We start from the raw sequence: 16,853 nt of genomic DNA, 5'->3' as shown, positions 1-16,853 counted from the left end.
TTATCGTTGTTTCTTTTTGATTTAAAAGTTTCTTACTTTAGAAAGGTATTTTCTGTTGTGTTCACTCACTCGTTTTGTTTCTTTTTTCTTATTCAAATTGAAGTATAGGTGATTTACAATATTATATTAGTTTCAGGAGTTTAGTTCAATCACTCAGTTGTGTCTGACTCTTTTTGATCCCATGGACTACAGCACGCCAGGCCTCCCTGTCCATCACCAACTCCCGGAGTTTACTCAAACTCATGTCCATTGAGTTGGTGATGCCATTCAACCATCTCATTCTCTGTCATCCCCTTCTCTTGCTTTCAATCTTTCCCAGTATCAGGGTCTTTTCAAATGAGTCAGTTTCAGGAGTACAAAATAGTAATTCAGTATTTTATAGATTATACTCTATTTATAGTTTAAAAATATTGGCTGTATTTCCTGTGCTATGCAATATATTCCTATAGCTTATTTGTTTTATCCATAGTAGCTTGTACCTCTTAATCCCCTACCACCTTGCCCTTCCCTCCCTTTCCTCTCCTCACTTGTTACTACCTGTTTGTTCTCTATATCTCTGACTCTAGTTCTCATAGATATATTTATTATTGGATTATTTATGTTATTAGATTATTTATTAATATATATTTAGATTCCACATATAAGTGATATCATACAGTATTTGTCTTTCTCGACTTTTTTCACCAAGCATATTACCCTCTAGGGGCCATCCATGTTGTTGCAAATGGCAATATTTCATTCTTCTTAATGGCATTGCATATATATATATATAGCATATATATATCACATCTAATTGCATATAAGATATAATACATTGCATATATATACCACATCTTATCTATTCACTTATTGAGACTTTAGGTTGCTTCCATATATTGGGCAATGTAAACAATGCTGCTATGAACATTGGGGTGCAAGTATTTTTTTGAATTAGTGTTTTCATTTTCTATGGATTAAAAATCCAGGAGTGGTAGCCATAAAAAGGAATGAATCTGAGTCAGTTCTCATGAGCTCGATGAACTGAGAGCCTGTTACACAGAGTGAAGTCAGAAAGAGAGAAACAAATATCATATATTAATGTAGATATATGGAATCTAGAAAAACGGTACTGATTAACCTATTTGCAAGGCAGGAATAGAGACGCAGACATAGAGAACTGACTTGTGGACACAGTCGGGGAAGGAGAGGGTGGGACGAATTGAGAATAGCACTGAAACATATATATTACTGTATGTAAAAACATATGTAAAACAGCTAGCTAGTCTGAAAGAGATGGGCATACCAGAGCACTTGACCTGCCTCTTGAGAAACCTGTATGCAGGTCAGGAAGCAAGTTAGATCTGGACGTGGAACAACAGACTCGTTCCAAATAGGAAAAGGAGTACGTCAAGGCTGTATCTTGTCACCCTGCTTATTTAACTTATATGCAGAGTACATCATGAGAAACGCTGGGCTGGAGAAAGCACAAGCTGGAATCAAGATTGCCGGGAGAAATATCAATAACCTCAGACATGCAGATGACACCACCCTTGTGGCAAAGTGAAGAGAAACTAAAAAGCCTCTTGATGAGAGTGAAAGTGAAAAAGTTGGCTTAAAGCTCAACATTCAGAAAACTAAGATCACGGCACCTGGTCCCATCACTTCATGGCAAACAGATGCGGAAACAGTGGCTGACTATTTTTCTGGGCTCCAAAATCACTGCAGGCAGTGATTGCAGCCATGAAATTAAAAGACACTTACTCCTTGGAAGGAAAGTTATGACCAACCTAGACAGCATATTCAAAAGCAGAGACATTACTTTGCCAACAAAGGTCCTTCTAGTCAAAGCTATTGTTTTTCCAGTGGTCATGTATGGATGTGAGAGTTGGACTATAAAGAAAGGTGAGCACTGAAGAATTGATGCTTTTGAACTGTGGTGTTGGAGAAGACTCTTGAGAGTCCCTTGGACTGCAAGGAGATCCAACCAGTCCACCCGAAAGGAAATCAGTCCTGGGTGTTCATTGGAAGGACTGATTTTGAAGCTGAAACTCCAATACTGTGGCCACCTGATGCAAAGAGCTGACTCATTGGAAAAGACCCTGATGCTAGGAGGGATTGAGGGCAGGAGAAGGGGACGACAGAGGATGAGATGGTTGGATGGCATCACTGACTCGATGGACATGGGTTTGGGTGGACTCCGGGAGTTGGTGATGGACAGCGAGGCCTGGTGTGCTTCGGTTCATGGGGTCGCAAAGAGTCGTACACGACTGAGCAACTGAACTGAACTGAGTGGGAAGTTGCTGTACAACCCAGGGAGCTCAACCTGGTGCTCTGTAACAACCTAGAGGGATGGGATGGGGTGGAGGTAGAGTAGGAGGGAGGTTCAAGAGGGAGGGGACATAGATATATACTTATGGCTGATTCATACTGCTGTGTGGCAGAAACCAAAACAATGTAAAGCAATTATCCTCCAGTTTAAAAAAAATGAAATTAAAAATCCAGGAGTGGAATTGCTGTATCATATGGTAGTTCTACTTTAATTTTTGAGGAACCACTACACTGCCTTCCATAATAGCTGCACCGATTTATATTCTTACCAACAGTGTACTGGGCTTCCCTGATGGCTCAGCAGTAAAGAACCTGCCTGTAGTGCAGGAGAACGGGGTTTGATCCCTGGGTTGGGAAGATCCCCTGGAGGAGGGCAGGGCAACCCACCCCAGTATTCTTGCCTGGAGAATCCTATGGACAGAGAAGCCTGGCAGGCTGTAGTCCATAGGGTCTCACAGAGTCAGATACGACTGAACCAACTAAGCAGCAGTAGCAACAGTATACTAGAGTTCCCACTTCTACACATCCTTACCAACACTTGTTATTTGTAGACTTCTTGATGATAGGCATTCTGACAAGTGTGAGAGGGTATTTCATTATGGTTTTGACTTGCCTTTCTCAGACGATTAGCAATGCTGAGCATCTTCTCATGTACCTGTTTGTTAACTGTATATCTTCTTTGGAAAAATGTCTCAGGTCTTCTGTCCATTTTTTTTAACAGGCAGATAATTGCTTTAGTGTTGTATTGATTTCTGCCATACAGCTATGTGAATCAGCCATAAGTATATATATATCCCCTCCCTCTTGAACTTCCCTCCCACTTCCCATGCCAGCCCACCCCTCTAGGCCATCACAGTGCCGGGCTGAGCTCCCTGTGTTACACAGCAGGGAGCTGTCTATTTTACACATGGGGGTGTATATATGTCAGTGCCACTCTCTCAACTAGCCCTATCCTCTCCCTCCCCTGCTGTTTCCCCAAGTCAGTTCTCTACATCCGCGTCTCTATTCCTGTCTTGTAAATAGGTTCATCAGTACCATTTTTCTATATTCTGGAACTATGGGTTAATATAAATATTTGTTTTTCCCCTTCCGACTTGCCTCTGTATAGTTCCTTACTTCTTTTTTTAAAATTTATTTAATTGGAGGATAATTGACTTATAATATTGTGTTGGTTTCCGCCATCCATCAACATGAATCAGCCATAGGTACACATGTCTCCTCCCTCTTGAACCTCCCTCCCACCTCCCACCCCTCTAAGTTGTCACAGAGCACTGGGTTTGAGCTCCTTGCATCTTCTGTCTATTCTTAAATTATTTTTTCCATATCGATTATATGAGCTGTCTATGTAGCCTGGATATTAACCCCTTATTGGGCATATCATTTACAAGTATTTTCTCCCATTCTGTAGGCTGTTTTTTCATTTTGTTGTTGGTTTCCTTTGTGGTGCAGAAGTCTTTAAATTTAAATCAGTTTCGTTTGTTTATTTCTGCTTTTGTTTCCTCTGCCTGAGGAGACAGAGCTTTAAAAATATTGCTATGATTTATGTCAGAGAGTGTGCTGCCTTAGCCTTCATTTCTGAAATGATTCTTTCCTCTTATTGCCCCAAGTTGTCACTACATTTCTGAATTTTTCTAATCCTGCTACATATTGTTCTTCTATGTCTTCTTTAATTTTATTAATGTCTTCGAACTAATTTTTAAACAGTATATTTTAGATTTGTTGTTCTTTGAATGTGTCTTTCTGGAATGCTTTTTTTCCCTTTTTAAAAAATTGAAATATAGTTGATTAACAAAATTGTTAGTTTTAGGTGTACAGCAAAGTGATTCATTTACATATATCTGTATTTTTTCAGATTATATTCCTTTATATAACTTACATGTGGAATCTAAAAAATACAAATGAATCTACATACAGACAGAAACTGACTTACAGACAGAAAACAAACTTATGGTTACCAAAGGGGAGAGGGAGGGAGGGACAAATGAGGAGTATGGGATTAACATATACATACTACTTACATAAAACAGATAAGCAACATGGAATGCTTTTCATTCTTTTTTCTCCTTATAATAATTTTGTGTGGCATTTGATCTTGGTAATCTCCCATTCATTTTTCCTACAGCTTTCTTGAGATATTATTCACATACCATAAAATTCACCCATTTAAAGTACACAATTCAGTGGTTTTTAGTATATTCAGAGTTGTGCAACCATTATCACAATCTGTTGCTCATTCTTCAGTGTGCTAAGCTTTCCTGAACTTTCAGAAAGAAGTATGGTTCAGAGTGGCTTTTCTAACTTCACAGAGGCACACTTTCTGTTTTGAATGTATGTTAAAGGAATATAATGACTTACTTGATTAGAGTCTTGGTTGTGGTCCTCTCTCCCATTCTCAGACCTTCTCTTTCCTCCTCCTTTATTGTCCCTGTTCTGCTCATCTGAATTCTATTCTCAACAATTTCTCCTCAGTGTGGGACTGTGTGAGTAGGGAGATCCGGTGCCTCATTTTCAAGAGTTCATTAAAGGTTAGACAGCTCCATCCCTTTCAGACCTTCTGACAAGAGATTCCTTGTATTCATTCAGTTTTTATTGGAAGGTAAAACCCCTCCCATTTCAATTACTGTTCTTAAAATGAACTGCCACACTTATTTTTTTTTAATTAAAATTTTTTAATTCAAGTATAGGTGACTTACAATATTTGTTTCAGATGTACAACACAGTGATTCTATATCTGTACAGGTTATGCATTATACAAAGGTATTATAATATTATTGACTATATTCTTGGTACCATAAGTTACATCCTTGTGCCTTATTTATTTTATAACTGGTAAATTGTATCTTTTAATCCCCTTCACCTATTGCACTCTTCCTCCCATTCTTCTCCCTTCTGGCAACCACTAGTTTGTTCTCTGTATCTCTGAGTCTGTTTCTGGGTTTTGGGGTGCTCATTTTTTTATATTTTTTAGATTCCACATATAAGTGAAAACATACAGTATTCATCTTTCTTGACTTATTTCACTTAGCATAATACCCTCCAGATCCACCCATACTGTCACAAATTGCAAGATTTCATTCTTTTTTATGGCTAAGTGGTGTTAGGAAAACAAGATAGCTATATGTAAAATAAAACTAGACCATTTTTTCACATCGTTTACAAAAATAAAGTCAAAATGAATTAAAGACTTAAATATAAGACCTAAAACCATAAAACATCTAGAAGAAAACATAGGCAGTATGTTCTTTGAAGTCAGTCTTAGCAATATTTTCTTTTTTGATAAATCTCCTCAGGCAAGGACAACAAAAGCAAAAGTAAACAAATGGGACCATATGAAACTAAAAAGCTTTTGCACAGCAAAGGAAACCATCAGCAAAACAAAAAACTACTGAATGGGAGAAGATATTGGCAAATGATATGTCTGATAAGGGGTTAATATCCAAAATATATTAAGAACTCAGACAACTCAATACAATTTGATTACAAAATAGGCAGAAGATCTAAACAGACATTTTCCAAAGAAGACAAACAGATGACCAACAGGCCCATGAAAAGATGCTCAACATCACTAATCATGAGGGAAATGCGAATCAAAACCACCTCAAATGCAATGAAACAGCACCTGTCAGAATGCCACACTTATTAGCGAATACTGTTTGCTGTTTTGGAATTCTCCCGTTTTCAGGTCTTTCAGATGGTCAACTCTTTCTGCTTACACAGATGCCCGTTACTAGTTGATCTTGTGGTTATGATGCTCTTCCCTTACCTGTTTTTGAATTTCATGGGAACACACTGTCACTTAGTCTTGTTATAAATATTATCTATGAATTTTTTCTTTTGTGTTTTTATTGAAGTATAACAACATACATGCAGAAAAATACACAAACACAGGATAGCTAAATCAGTTTTCACATCTGAACATATCCATATAATCAGTGCCCAAATTAAGATACAAAACATTACTAACTCCTCAGAAGTTGCCCTCAGGTCCAATTTCACTCATAATCTCCCACTAAGAGTGAACATCATACTGGCTTTTAACCAGCATACACAAGTTTCACCTGGGTCTGAACTCTATGCTCTTCTGTGTTTTTTTTCCCCCTCAAATTATGTTTGTAAAATTTAACACATTAATATTTGTTATTACTTATAACTGAAGAACTATAGTCTGTTTAACCTTATTGTTAACAGTATTTCACTGTGCAGATATGCCAAAATTTATTTATCCATTCTATAATGTATGGGCATTTAGAGTAGTGTTCACTCTGGGGTATTACAAATAATGGTGCTATGAGCATTCCTGTACAAACCTTTTGAAGACAGAAGGCTCTCATCCCTCTTAGGTATATACTTGGGAGTGAAACTGTCATGGGAGTATATATATGTTCAACTTTTGTACAATACTACTATCACCAACCCTGACCCCCAGGCTGTCTTTATTGTTTCCTTTCTTTTATATACTTTAGGCTTATTTTGTTCTTATTTTCTCCAACTTCTTAAGGTAGTATCTTAGTAACTGATTTTACCTTTCTTTTTTCTAATATAACTACTGAAAGTTATACACTTCCCTCTCAGCACTGCTTCAGTTGTACCTCACAAGTTTTCATGTATTTCACTATTATTCAGTTACAAATACTTCCTAATTTTCTTTGTGATTTCTTCTTTGATGGGTTATTTAGAAGTATGTTGTTTAACTTTAAAAAATTTAGGGACTTCCTAGGTACGTTGTTGTTGTTTAGTCACTAAGTTGTGTCCGACTCTTATGACCCCATGGACTGTAGCCCACCAGGCTCCTCTGCTCATGGGATTTCCCAGGCAAGAATACTGGGGTGGGTTGCCATTTCCTTCTCCAGGGGATCTTTCTGACCCTTGGATTGCACCCATGCCTCCTGCTTGGCAGGTGAATTCTTTATCACTGAGCTAGCTACCTGGGAAGCCTGGTTTAGTCGCTAAGTTGTGTCTGACTCTCCCGCAACACCACAGACCATAGCCTGCCAGGCTCCTCTGTCTATGGGATTTCCCAGGCGAGAATACTGGAGTGGGCTGCCATTTTTTTCTCCAGGGGAATCTTCCCGACTCAGGGATTGAACCTGCATCTCCTGCATTGGCAGGTAGATTCTTTACCACTCCAAGGAAGTCCCAGGTATGCTGTTATTGACTGCTAATTAAATTAGATTGTAGTCAGAGAACACAGTGTAATTTCTATCTTTGAAAATTTATGGACACTTATTCGGTTGCCTACAGCATAGTCTAAGTTGGTGAACATACCATGTGCACTTGAAAAAAAGTGTATCTTGTAGTTATTGGATATATTTTTCTGTAAATGTCAAAGAGGTTAAGGTGGCTGCCAGTGCTGTCCAGATCTATGTCCTTACTGATTTTCTGTCCAGAAATTTTTCAGTTACTGAAAGAAAAGTATGAAAATCTCCAACTATGGTTGTAGATTTGTCTATTTCTCCATTCTGTCAATTTTTCCTTCATATAATTTGAAAGTTGTTATTAGACACAAACACATTTAGGATTCCTGTGTCTTCCAGATAAACTGACCCTTTTATTAGCTCTAAATGTCCTTTTGAAAGTCCAGTAACACCTTTCGTCTTGAAGTCTACCTTATCTGGCATTACTATAGCTATTGCAACTTTCTTATGTCTATTGTTAGCATGGTATTATTTTTTTAATCATTTTATGTTTGACCAATCTGTACCTTTATATTTAAAATGTATCTCTTGATAGGAGATCAAGAGGGTGGAGAAAGATGTGGAGCTCACCTTTCCCCATGAAAACATCAAAAATAAATCTACACGTGGAACAATTCTCACTAAAAACTGGAAATTGGCAGAAAGATTCCTGTACAATCAAGGTTGTAAGAAAAGAAAAGGAAGTCCATAGAGAAGCCTGGGCTCCACTCATGAGTAGAGGATAGGTGGACTTCCCCCAGGCAGGACAGAGAAAAGTTTGGCTTAGGCTACTGCTTTCCTGCAACACACTGTGCACAGCCATGCTATGCTCTCCAGCCAGAGCTGAAAGAATGCTCCAGCCCTGTTCACTTCATGCCACAAGTGTGGTACTGGAACTAGGGTGGCCAGGATCTGGGAAAAACTTGACCTTGAGATGGAGAGGTGACCTGGTCCTGAGGCAGAGCCCAGGCTGGGCAGCAGTGGCAGGATTTACTCAAGAGGCATCCCAGAAGCACCCTTGACTTCTGATGGCAACATAGCTGCTGGGTTGCCCACAACCACTTTGCCGCATGGGTGCCCCACTCCAAGCTGAGAGAATGCTCTGGCCATGCCCACTCCATGTCACAGTGTGGCACTAGCCCTAGGGTAGCCACAACTGGGGAAAAGACACAACCATTGGCTGCATCTTAGGGAAGCTGCAGACCTCTACAAAGGCAGAGCATTGGATCTCTGTAGGCACACAAGCCCTACTTGGCTCGGCATTCTCCTCCTCTATGGCAACGGTCCCAAGTATGGGGAGCAGGGAAAACACAAACTTAATGGGAATGGAGCCAGCTCAAGCTCATCCCTCAGGACTTCCACTCCCGTAACTTGGGATCAGACTCAGTCCCTGACAGGGTGGTGACAGACACTGAGCAGAGAGGAAGTCCCACTTCCCACCCTGTGCTAGCACCTCCATCTCCAGCCACACCCTCTATCAAGGTGATAGCTGTGAGCACACCCTGAGGAAAGACATGACTGGTGTCCACATCAAATCCATCTCTCATGAAAGGCACTGGGCATACACAGTCTGCAAAGGGATGCTCCCACATAGGAATACCCCTTCCAGACCATAAGAAGTACCTGTTTATCTAAATTCAGAGGCACAGAAAGTTAGGTAAAATGAAAAGGCAGAATAATTGCTCTCAATTGAAAGAGGAAGAGAAAATCCCCAAATAAATAGTGAAATAGAAACAATTTACCAGAAAAAGAATTTGAAACATTGGCAATAAAAAATATTAACTGAAATAGGGCAAATAACTGATCTGAACACTGATCATTTTAACAAGGAATGATCATATATTAATGATCACAGATTATATTTAAAAGATTCAATCAAAAAACAGATAATTTCATATCTGAAATAAAAACACTACAAGGAATGAATATCAGACTAAGTGATACACAAGAAAGCACAAAGGATCTGGAAGACAGAATAATGGAAATCACCCAATCAGAAGAGCAGAAACACAAATGAAAAAAAAAAAGAAATGTAAGGAATCTATAAGATCTTTGGGATAACACTAAGCTCACCAATATTCACATTATAGGAGTTCAAGAAAGAGAGGAGAGAGAAGGGGATCAAAAATGTACTTGAAGAAAAGTATGGCTGAAAATGTCCCCAACCTGAAAAAGGAAACATATTCAGGTACAGGAAGCAGAGAAGGTCCCCCCTACAATGAAACCATATAGACCCACACCAAGACATATCATAATTAAAACAGCAAAAGTTAAAGATAAAGCAAGAATTTTAAAGGCAGCAGCAAGAGAATAATAGAGTCACATACAAGGGAATCCCCAAAAGGCTATCAACTGATTTTTCCACAGAAGCTTTGCAAACCAGCAGGGAATGGCATTATATATTCTAAGCCTTGAAAGGGAAAAAACTGCAACCTAGGACACCCTACCCAGCAAGATTATTCCACTTATAATTATTCCATTTACAAGGAGAAAGAACTTTTTAGACAAGTAGAAACTTAAAAGAATTCATCAATATTAAACCTACCCTAAAAGAAACAGTGAAAGGTCTCTCTAAATGGAAAAGAAGAATCTATAGGAAAGAGAAAACCCCACTAGGAAAGACAATATATAGTAAAGATCAAAGATAATGAGCCAGTATGTAGATTAAAAGACAAAAAAATTGTAAAAGCAACTACAATAAACAGATAAGTATGAAGATGAAAAATATGACATCAAAACCACAAAAGGTGAGGGAGGACAGTAGAAATGTAGATCTTTAAGAATGCATTTAAACTTAAATGACTACCAGTTTAAAACATGTAGATATAATTACATGTTAACTAACATATATGGTAATCACAAATAAAAAATCTACAACAGATACACAGAAACCAAAAAGAAGAAGGAACCCAAGCATACTACAAAAGAAATTGAAACCACAACAGTAGAAACAAAAAGAAGAAATGAATAGAGAACTACCAAAAAAAAAAAAAACAAAACCCTGGAAAATAAGTAATAAAATGGCAATGAAGTACATACCATAATCATAGGACTAAATGCTCCTACCAAAAGACATAGGCTGACTGGTTAAAAAAACAAGACATTTCAATATGCTCCATGTGAGAGACTCACTTCAGGGCTAAATACATACATAGACAGAAAGTGAGGGGATGGAAATAGATACTTCATGTGAATGGAAATGATAAGAGGGAAGCAAGACTCATTTCAGACAAAATAGACTTTAAAATAAAGCTATACCAAAAGAGAAATAGCAGCATTATAAAATGCTAAAGGGATTAATAAAAGAAGCTATTACACTCATTAACATATATGCACCCAAAACAGAAGCACCTATACATATGAAGCAAATACTAACAGACATAAAGGAAGAAAATAACAATAATACAGTAATAGTAAGAGACTTTCACAACCCACTCACATCAAATAGACAGAGCATCCAGACAGAAAATCAACAGGGAAACGGTAGTTTTAAATGACACAATATACCAGTTAAACTTAATAGATATCTATAGGACATTATATCCAAAATCAGTAGAATATACATTCAAATACACATGGAATGTCCTCCAGGAGAGATCACATACAAGGAGAGGTCACAAAACAAGTTTCAACAAATTGAAGAGGACAGGGGACTTCTCTGGTGGTCCAGCAGTTAAGAATCCACCTTCCAATGCAGGGGGTGCAGGTTTGATTCCTGGTCAGGGAACTAAGATCCCACATGCTGCAGGGCAACTAAGCCTACATGCTGCAATTACTGAGCCTGCCGCATGCCACAACTACTGAGCCCACACACTACAGGGCCTATGTGCCACAACTAGAAAGAAGTCCATGCCCCACAACAAAGGGTCCATGAGCCACAAAGAGCCTTCGTGCCGCAATGAAAGATCCTGTGTGCTGCAACAAAAGATCCCACATGTTGGAACTAAGATCTGATGCAGCCAAATAAATAAATATGTTTTAAAATTTAAGAGGACAGAAATTAAATCAACCATTTCTTTCATCACTACAGTATGAAAACCAGAATCAATCACAGAAAGAAAAATGGGAAGAGAACAAATACGTGGAGGCTAAACAACATACTACTAAAAAAAAAAATGGGTCAACGATGAAATCAAAGTGGAAATCATAAAATACTTTGAGGCAAATAAAAATGGAAACACAACTTTTCAAAATCTATGTGATATAGCAAAAGCAGTTCCAAGAGGGATATTTAAAGCTATACAGGTCTTCCTCAAGAATAAGAAAAATCTCAAACAACCTAACCTATGACCTGAAAGAATTAGAAAAAGAAGAATAAAGCCCAAAGTCAGCAAAAGGAAGGAACTGATAAAGATCAGAAAGGAAATATATAAAACAGAGACCAAAAGAGCAGAAAAGATCAATGAAACCAAGAGCTAGTTTTCTAAAAAGATAAAACTGATAAAACTTTAGCCAGGCTCATTAAGAAGAAAAGAGAAAGGACCCAAAAAAAAACCAAAATAAGAAAACAGGAGAAATGAAAACCAAAACCACATATATACCAAAAGTCTTAAGAGGATACTGTGAACAGTTAAATGCCAACAAATTGGACAACTGACAAGAAATGAACAAATTTCTAGAAACTCTACACCTGCCAAAACTGAAACAAGAAGAAACAGGCAATCTGAACAGACCTATCATGAGACGTGAAGTTGAATCTATAATTTAAAAACTCCCAGCAAGCAAAAGTCCAGGACCAGATGACTTCATGGGGGAATTCTACTGAACATAAGGAAGAACTAATACCTGTCCTCAAACTTTTCAAGAAATTGAAAAGGAAGGAACACTCTCAAATTCATTCTACGAGGCTACCAACACCCTGATACCAAAACCAAAGACACTACAGAAAAAGGCCACAGGCCAGTATATTTGATGAAAATAAATGTAAAAATCTTCAACAAAATATTAGCAAATCAAATCTAAAAATATATAAAAAGGATCATACACCATGGTCAAGTTGAATTTATTCCACGATCACAAGGATAATTCAATATATGCAAATTAATATGATATACCACATTAACAAAAGGAAGGCTAAAAATCACATGATCATCTCAATAGATGCAGAAAAGCCATTTGACAAAACTTAACATTAATAATAATAACTCTGAAAGTGGGTATCAAGGAAACATATCTCAACATAATAAAGGCCATTTAAGACAAACTCACAACCAATGTCATACTCAGTGGTGAAAAGGTGGAAGCTTTCCCACTAAATTCTGGATCAGGACAAGTATACCCATTCTTGCCACTTCCGTTCAACATAGTATTGGAAGTCCTAGTCACACCAATCAGACAAGAAAAATTTTTAAAAAGTATCCAAGTTGGAAGGGAAGAAGTAAAATTGTCACTATTTGCAGATGACATATCATATCTAGAAAACCCTAAAGTCTTCACCCATTAGAACTAATAAAACTATTAGAACTAATAAAGGAATTCAACAAGGTTGTCAGATACAAGATCAATATACAGAAATCTTTTGTATTTCTATACACTAATAATAAAATATCATAAAGAGAAAGCAAAAAAAAATACTGTTTAAAATTGCATCAAAATGAATAAAATATCAAGGAGTAAACTTAACTTAAAAGGGATAAGCTACCCACTCCAGTATTCTTGGGCTTCCCTGGTGGCTCAGATGGTAAAGAATCTGCCTGCAAAGCAGGTCTGGGTTTGATCCCTGGGTTGGAAAGGTCCCCTGGAGGAGGGCATGGCAACCCATTCCAGTATTCTTGCCTGGAGAATCCCATGGACACAGAAGCCTGACGGGCTACAGTCCATGAGTTGCAAAGAGTTGGATATGACTAAGCACAGCACACAAATTTAACCAAGAAGGGGGAAACATACTATACTCTGGAAACTACAAAACATTTATGAGGGAAACTGCTGGGAGCCAGCGTGAGGAACTCCACCCATAGCAAAGGTCATGAGGAAGGAGGCTTCGGCATACACAAAGGCGTGATCAAGCCTCAAAAAACCCCCTGTTCCCGAGCATCTACCCCCAAAACCAGAGTCTACCTACTTTACTCTTTCATGCTCTCACCTATACCTCTGACTTTACAGGGGGCTGACCCCCATTACCTCTCTTGGAGAAGAAGTTAACTTACAGCTCCAAGTCAATAAAAATTCCTGAGCATAACAAGAGTGTTTCAACTTATGAACTCCTCTGAAGGTTATCTAGCCTGCCTGTACAGGTTCATCTGGCCACGTGATTGTTTACAGCCTCCCAACCGTGAGAGGCACAAGATGTTTTAGACTTACTAAGCAGAGACACTACTTTGCTGACTAAGGTCCGTCTAGTCAAGGCTATGGTTTTTCCTGTGGTCATGTATGGATGTGAGAGTTGGACTGTGAAGAAGGCTGAGCGCCGAAGAATTGATGCTTTTGAACTGTGGTGTTGGAGAAGACTCTTGAGAGTCCCTTGGTCTGCAAGGAGATCCAACCAGTCCACTCTGAAGGAGATCAGCCCTGGGATTTCTTTGGAAGGAATGATGCTGAAGCTGAAACTCCAGTACTTTGGCAATCTCATGAGAAGAGTTAACTCATTGGAAAAGACCCTGATGCTGGGAGGGATTGGGGGCAGGAGGAGAAGGGGATGACAGAGGATGAGATGGCTGGATGGCATCACGGACTCGATGGACATGAGTCTGAGTGAACTCCGGGAGTTGGTGATGGACAGGGAGGCCTGGCGTGCTGTAATTCAAGGGGTTGCAAAGAGTCGGACACGACTGAGCGACTGAACTGAACTGAAAGGCAGATTCTTTTGGGAAGTTGGAAATTGTTAGTATAGTGGGTTGGTTAGGAATTATATTGGTGAAGAGTTTTTCATTTGTTGTGCCAATAATTGCTAATTCCCTGCCCTGGGTGTGACAAGAATGTCTCAGGTCAAACCTCTCTGCTGACAGACTAGCTTGTATGACAACCTCTCAACCATAAACAGCACAGAGAGCTTGGAGTATTTTGAAAATCTTAATTAGCATAGGGCTTTTTCTCATTGTTGAGTCAATGATTGCCGCCAGGCCTCCATATCCTTAGGCACCTGGGAATATATTAATCAATGTATTTGGAATATAGAAAAATAAATATAGTGGTTTTTGATGTTAGCAATACTAGATTTTGAGTTAATGAATTTTCTCTTTTATAATAGATCACTGTACTTTGTTATAAATCACTGTGTCCTTGCTATGCAAAAATGTAATTTTATCAGTATCTTAAGACTAAATAGATCTTAAGGGGAACATTGGTGAAGGGTTTTCATTTGTTGGGCTGATGTTTGCTGCTAAATCTCCATATTCCCTGCCCTTATAATGAATATAACTAGCATATAGGAGAAATAAGTATTAACCTTTAAGCATATAGGAGAAATAAGTATTAACCTTTAAGATTAATCATGTTAACCTTGGGTTAAATAAATTCCTTTCTTGATTGTAACTCACTACACCCTCACCCTATAGGAATGCAACTTTATTTGGAGGGCGGTGCCTGGTTTAAGAAAAAATACCCTTGGAAAAAATAAGTTTTTTGGTTATCAGAAAGAAAGGATCATGGAGTGTCAGCAGGCCTCATGGCCAGAAGATGATGTGGAATCCCTAAGACCTTTTTTTATACATTGATGTGAAGCACCTGATTTTGATAAAGGTCAGGAGTGCTGACCCCTGGGTGACTCTGTATTCATCCCTATGTGTAACAAAAGGTATATAAGCAAACCTAAAAATAAATAAATCAGATCAGTTTTTGGAAAGACTGATTCCCTCATGTCGCTTCTGTCTTGCTCTCCGTTTTTCTGGTTGAATTCCCATCTGGAGCGTGGGTGCCCGCCACGTCTGCTTACTTGCCCGGTTTTTAAGTTCCATACGAGAAGGAGCCCAAGGAGGGGCACCTTCCGATATTCAAGTGGCACCGGTGGCCCAATGTAGATGGTGCAAATTCCTTGTCTTGGAATTTTATTGGTATCCCACGTAAACCAAGTTATTCAGCCTCTTTTTCTCTCCTACTATTTTCTGGCCGAATTCCCATCTGGTACATGGGTACTCACCAAGCCTACTAATTTTGCCTGGGCTTCTAAGATCGGACCAGGGAGGCCTCACTACCTCCTCTCCTTTGGGAGAACGGAAAGACGCCTGTGGCCTACGTAGGTGGTGATTGGTATTCCATGTAAACCAAGTTATTCAGCCTCTTTTTCTCCGCTAATTTTCTAATCTCTCTCTATCTGTAATTAAATAAGTTTTTTCCTAGGACGCTGATTCTGTCCCCACCTTCGAATTACCCTGGATCCACTGGGGAAGGACCTCGGCAAGTGGCGCCTGAACAGGGCTGTTTTAAGAATTAAAAAAGGGGGAGATGCCGGGAGCCAGTGTGAGGAATTCTGCCCATGGCAAAGGTCATGAGGAAGAAGGCTTCGGCATATGCAAAGGCATGACCAAGCCTCAGGAAACCCCCTGCTCCGAGCAGGAAACTAAAGATGATACAAAGAAAGGGAAAGATATCCCATGCTTGTGGATTGGATGAATTGTCAAAATGGCCATACTATTCAAAACAATCTACAGATTTAATGAAATCCCTATCAAAGTACTCAGGGCTTCCCCAGAATGGCTCAGTGGTAAAGAATCTGTCTGCAATGCAGGAGATGTGGGTTCGACCCCTGCTCCAGGAAGATCCTCTGGAGGAGGAAATGGCAACCCACACCAGTATTCTTGCTGGGAAAATCCCATGGACAGAGGAGCCTGGCAGGCTATAGTCCATAGGGTCACAAAGTGTCAGACACGACTGCCTGAGTGAGCACACAAATCAAAATACCCATGTTTTCACAGAATTAGAATAAACAACCCTTAAATTCATATGGAACCACACAAGACCCTGAATTACCAAAGAAATCTTGAGAATGAAGAACAAAGCCAGAAGTATAACCCTCCCAGACTTCAGACTATACTACAAAGCTATAGTAATCAAAACAGGGTGGTACTGACACAAAAACTGACAAATAGATAGATTAAATAGAATAGAGAGCAGAGAAATAGACCCATTCACCTATGTTCAAATAATCTATGACAAAAAAGGCCAGAATGCACAATGAAGAAAAGACAGTCTCTTCAATAAGTGGTGGTTGGAAAATTGGACAGCTACATATAAAATAATGAGATTAGAACATACCCTCACACCATATACAAAAATGAACTCAAAATAGATTAGAGATGTAAATTTAAGACCTGAAACAATAAACCTCCTAGAAGAGAATATAGGCAGAACACTCTGGCATAAAAATTGTGGCAATATTTTTTTTGATCTGTCTCCTAAGTAAAAAGAAATAAAAGCAAAACTAAACAAATGGGATGT

The 16,853-nt window shown here is 38.8% G+C and overlaps 1 protein-coding gene across 2 annotated transcripts in view; it reads right to left on the bottom strand.

Moving 5' to 3' along the window:
- IGBP1 (immunoglobulin binding protein 1) overlaps window positions 1–16,853 on the bottom strand; it is a 44,983-nt gene that overhangs the window by 4,969 nt on the left and 23,161 nt on the right. The window contains exon 6 of one of the 2 annotated variants that reach the window (XM_012106862.5): window positions 4,956–6,070. The exons of the other annotated variant lie outside the window; for it this stretch is intronic. Within the exon in view, the coding sequence (XP_011962252.1) occupies window positions 6,051–6,070 (20 nt within the window). The 3' untranslated portion in view covers window positions 4,956–6,050. Of the gene's footprint in view, window positions 1–4,955; window positions 6,071–16,853 lie in introns of those variants that run through there. 2 annotated transcript variants of the gene reach the window in all.

This window comes from Ovis aries, chromosome X, assembly GCF_016772045.2.
Source record: "Ovis aries strain OAR_USU_Benz2616 breed Rambouillet chromosome X, ARS-UI_Ramb_v3.0, whole genome shotgun sequence".
In the NCBI taxonomy this organism is placed as follows: Eukaryota; Metazoa; Chordata; class Mammalia; order Artiodactyla; family Bovidae; genus Ovis; species Ovis aries.
Note: the sequence above shows the minus strand (reverse complement) of the source record. Positions and strands in the feature narration are given on the sequence as shown.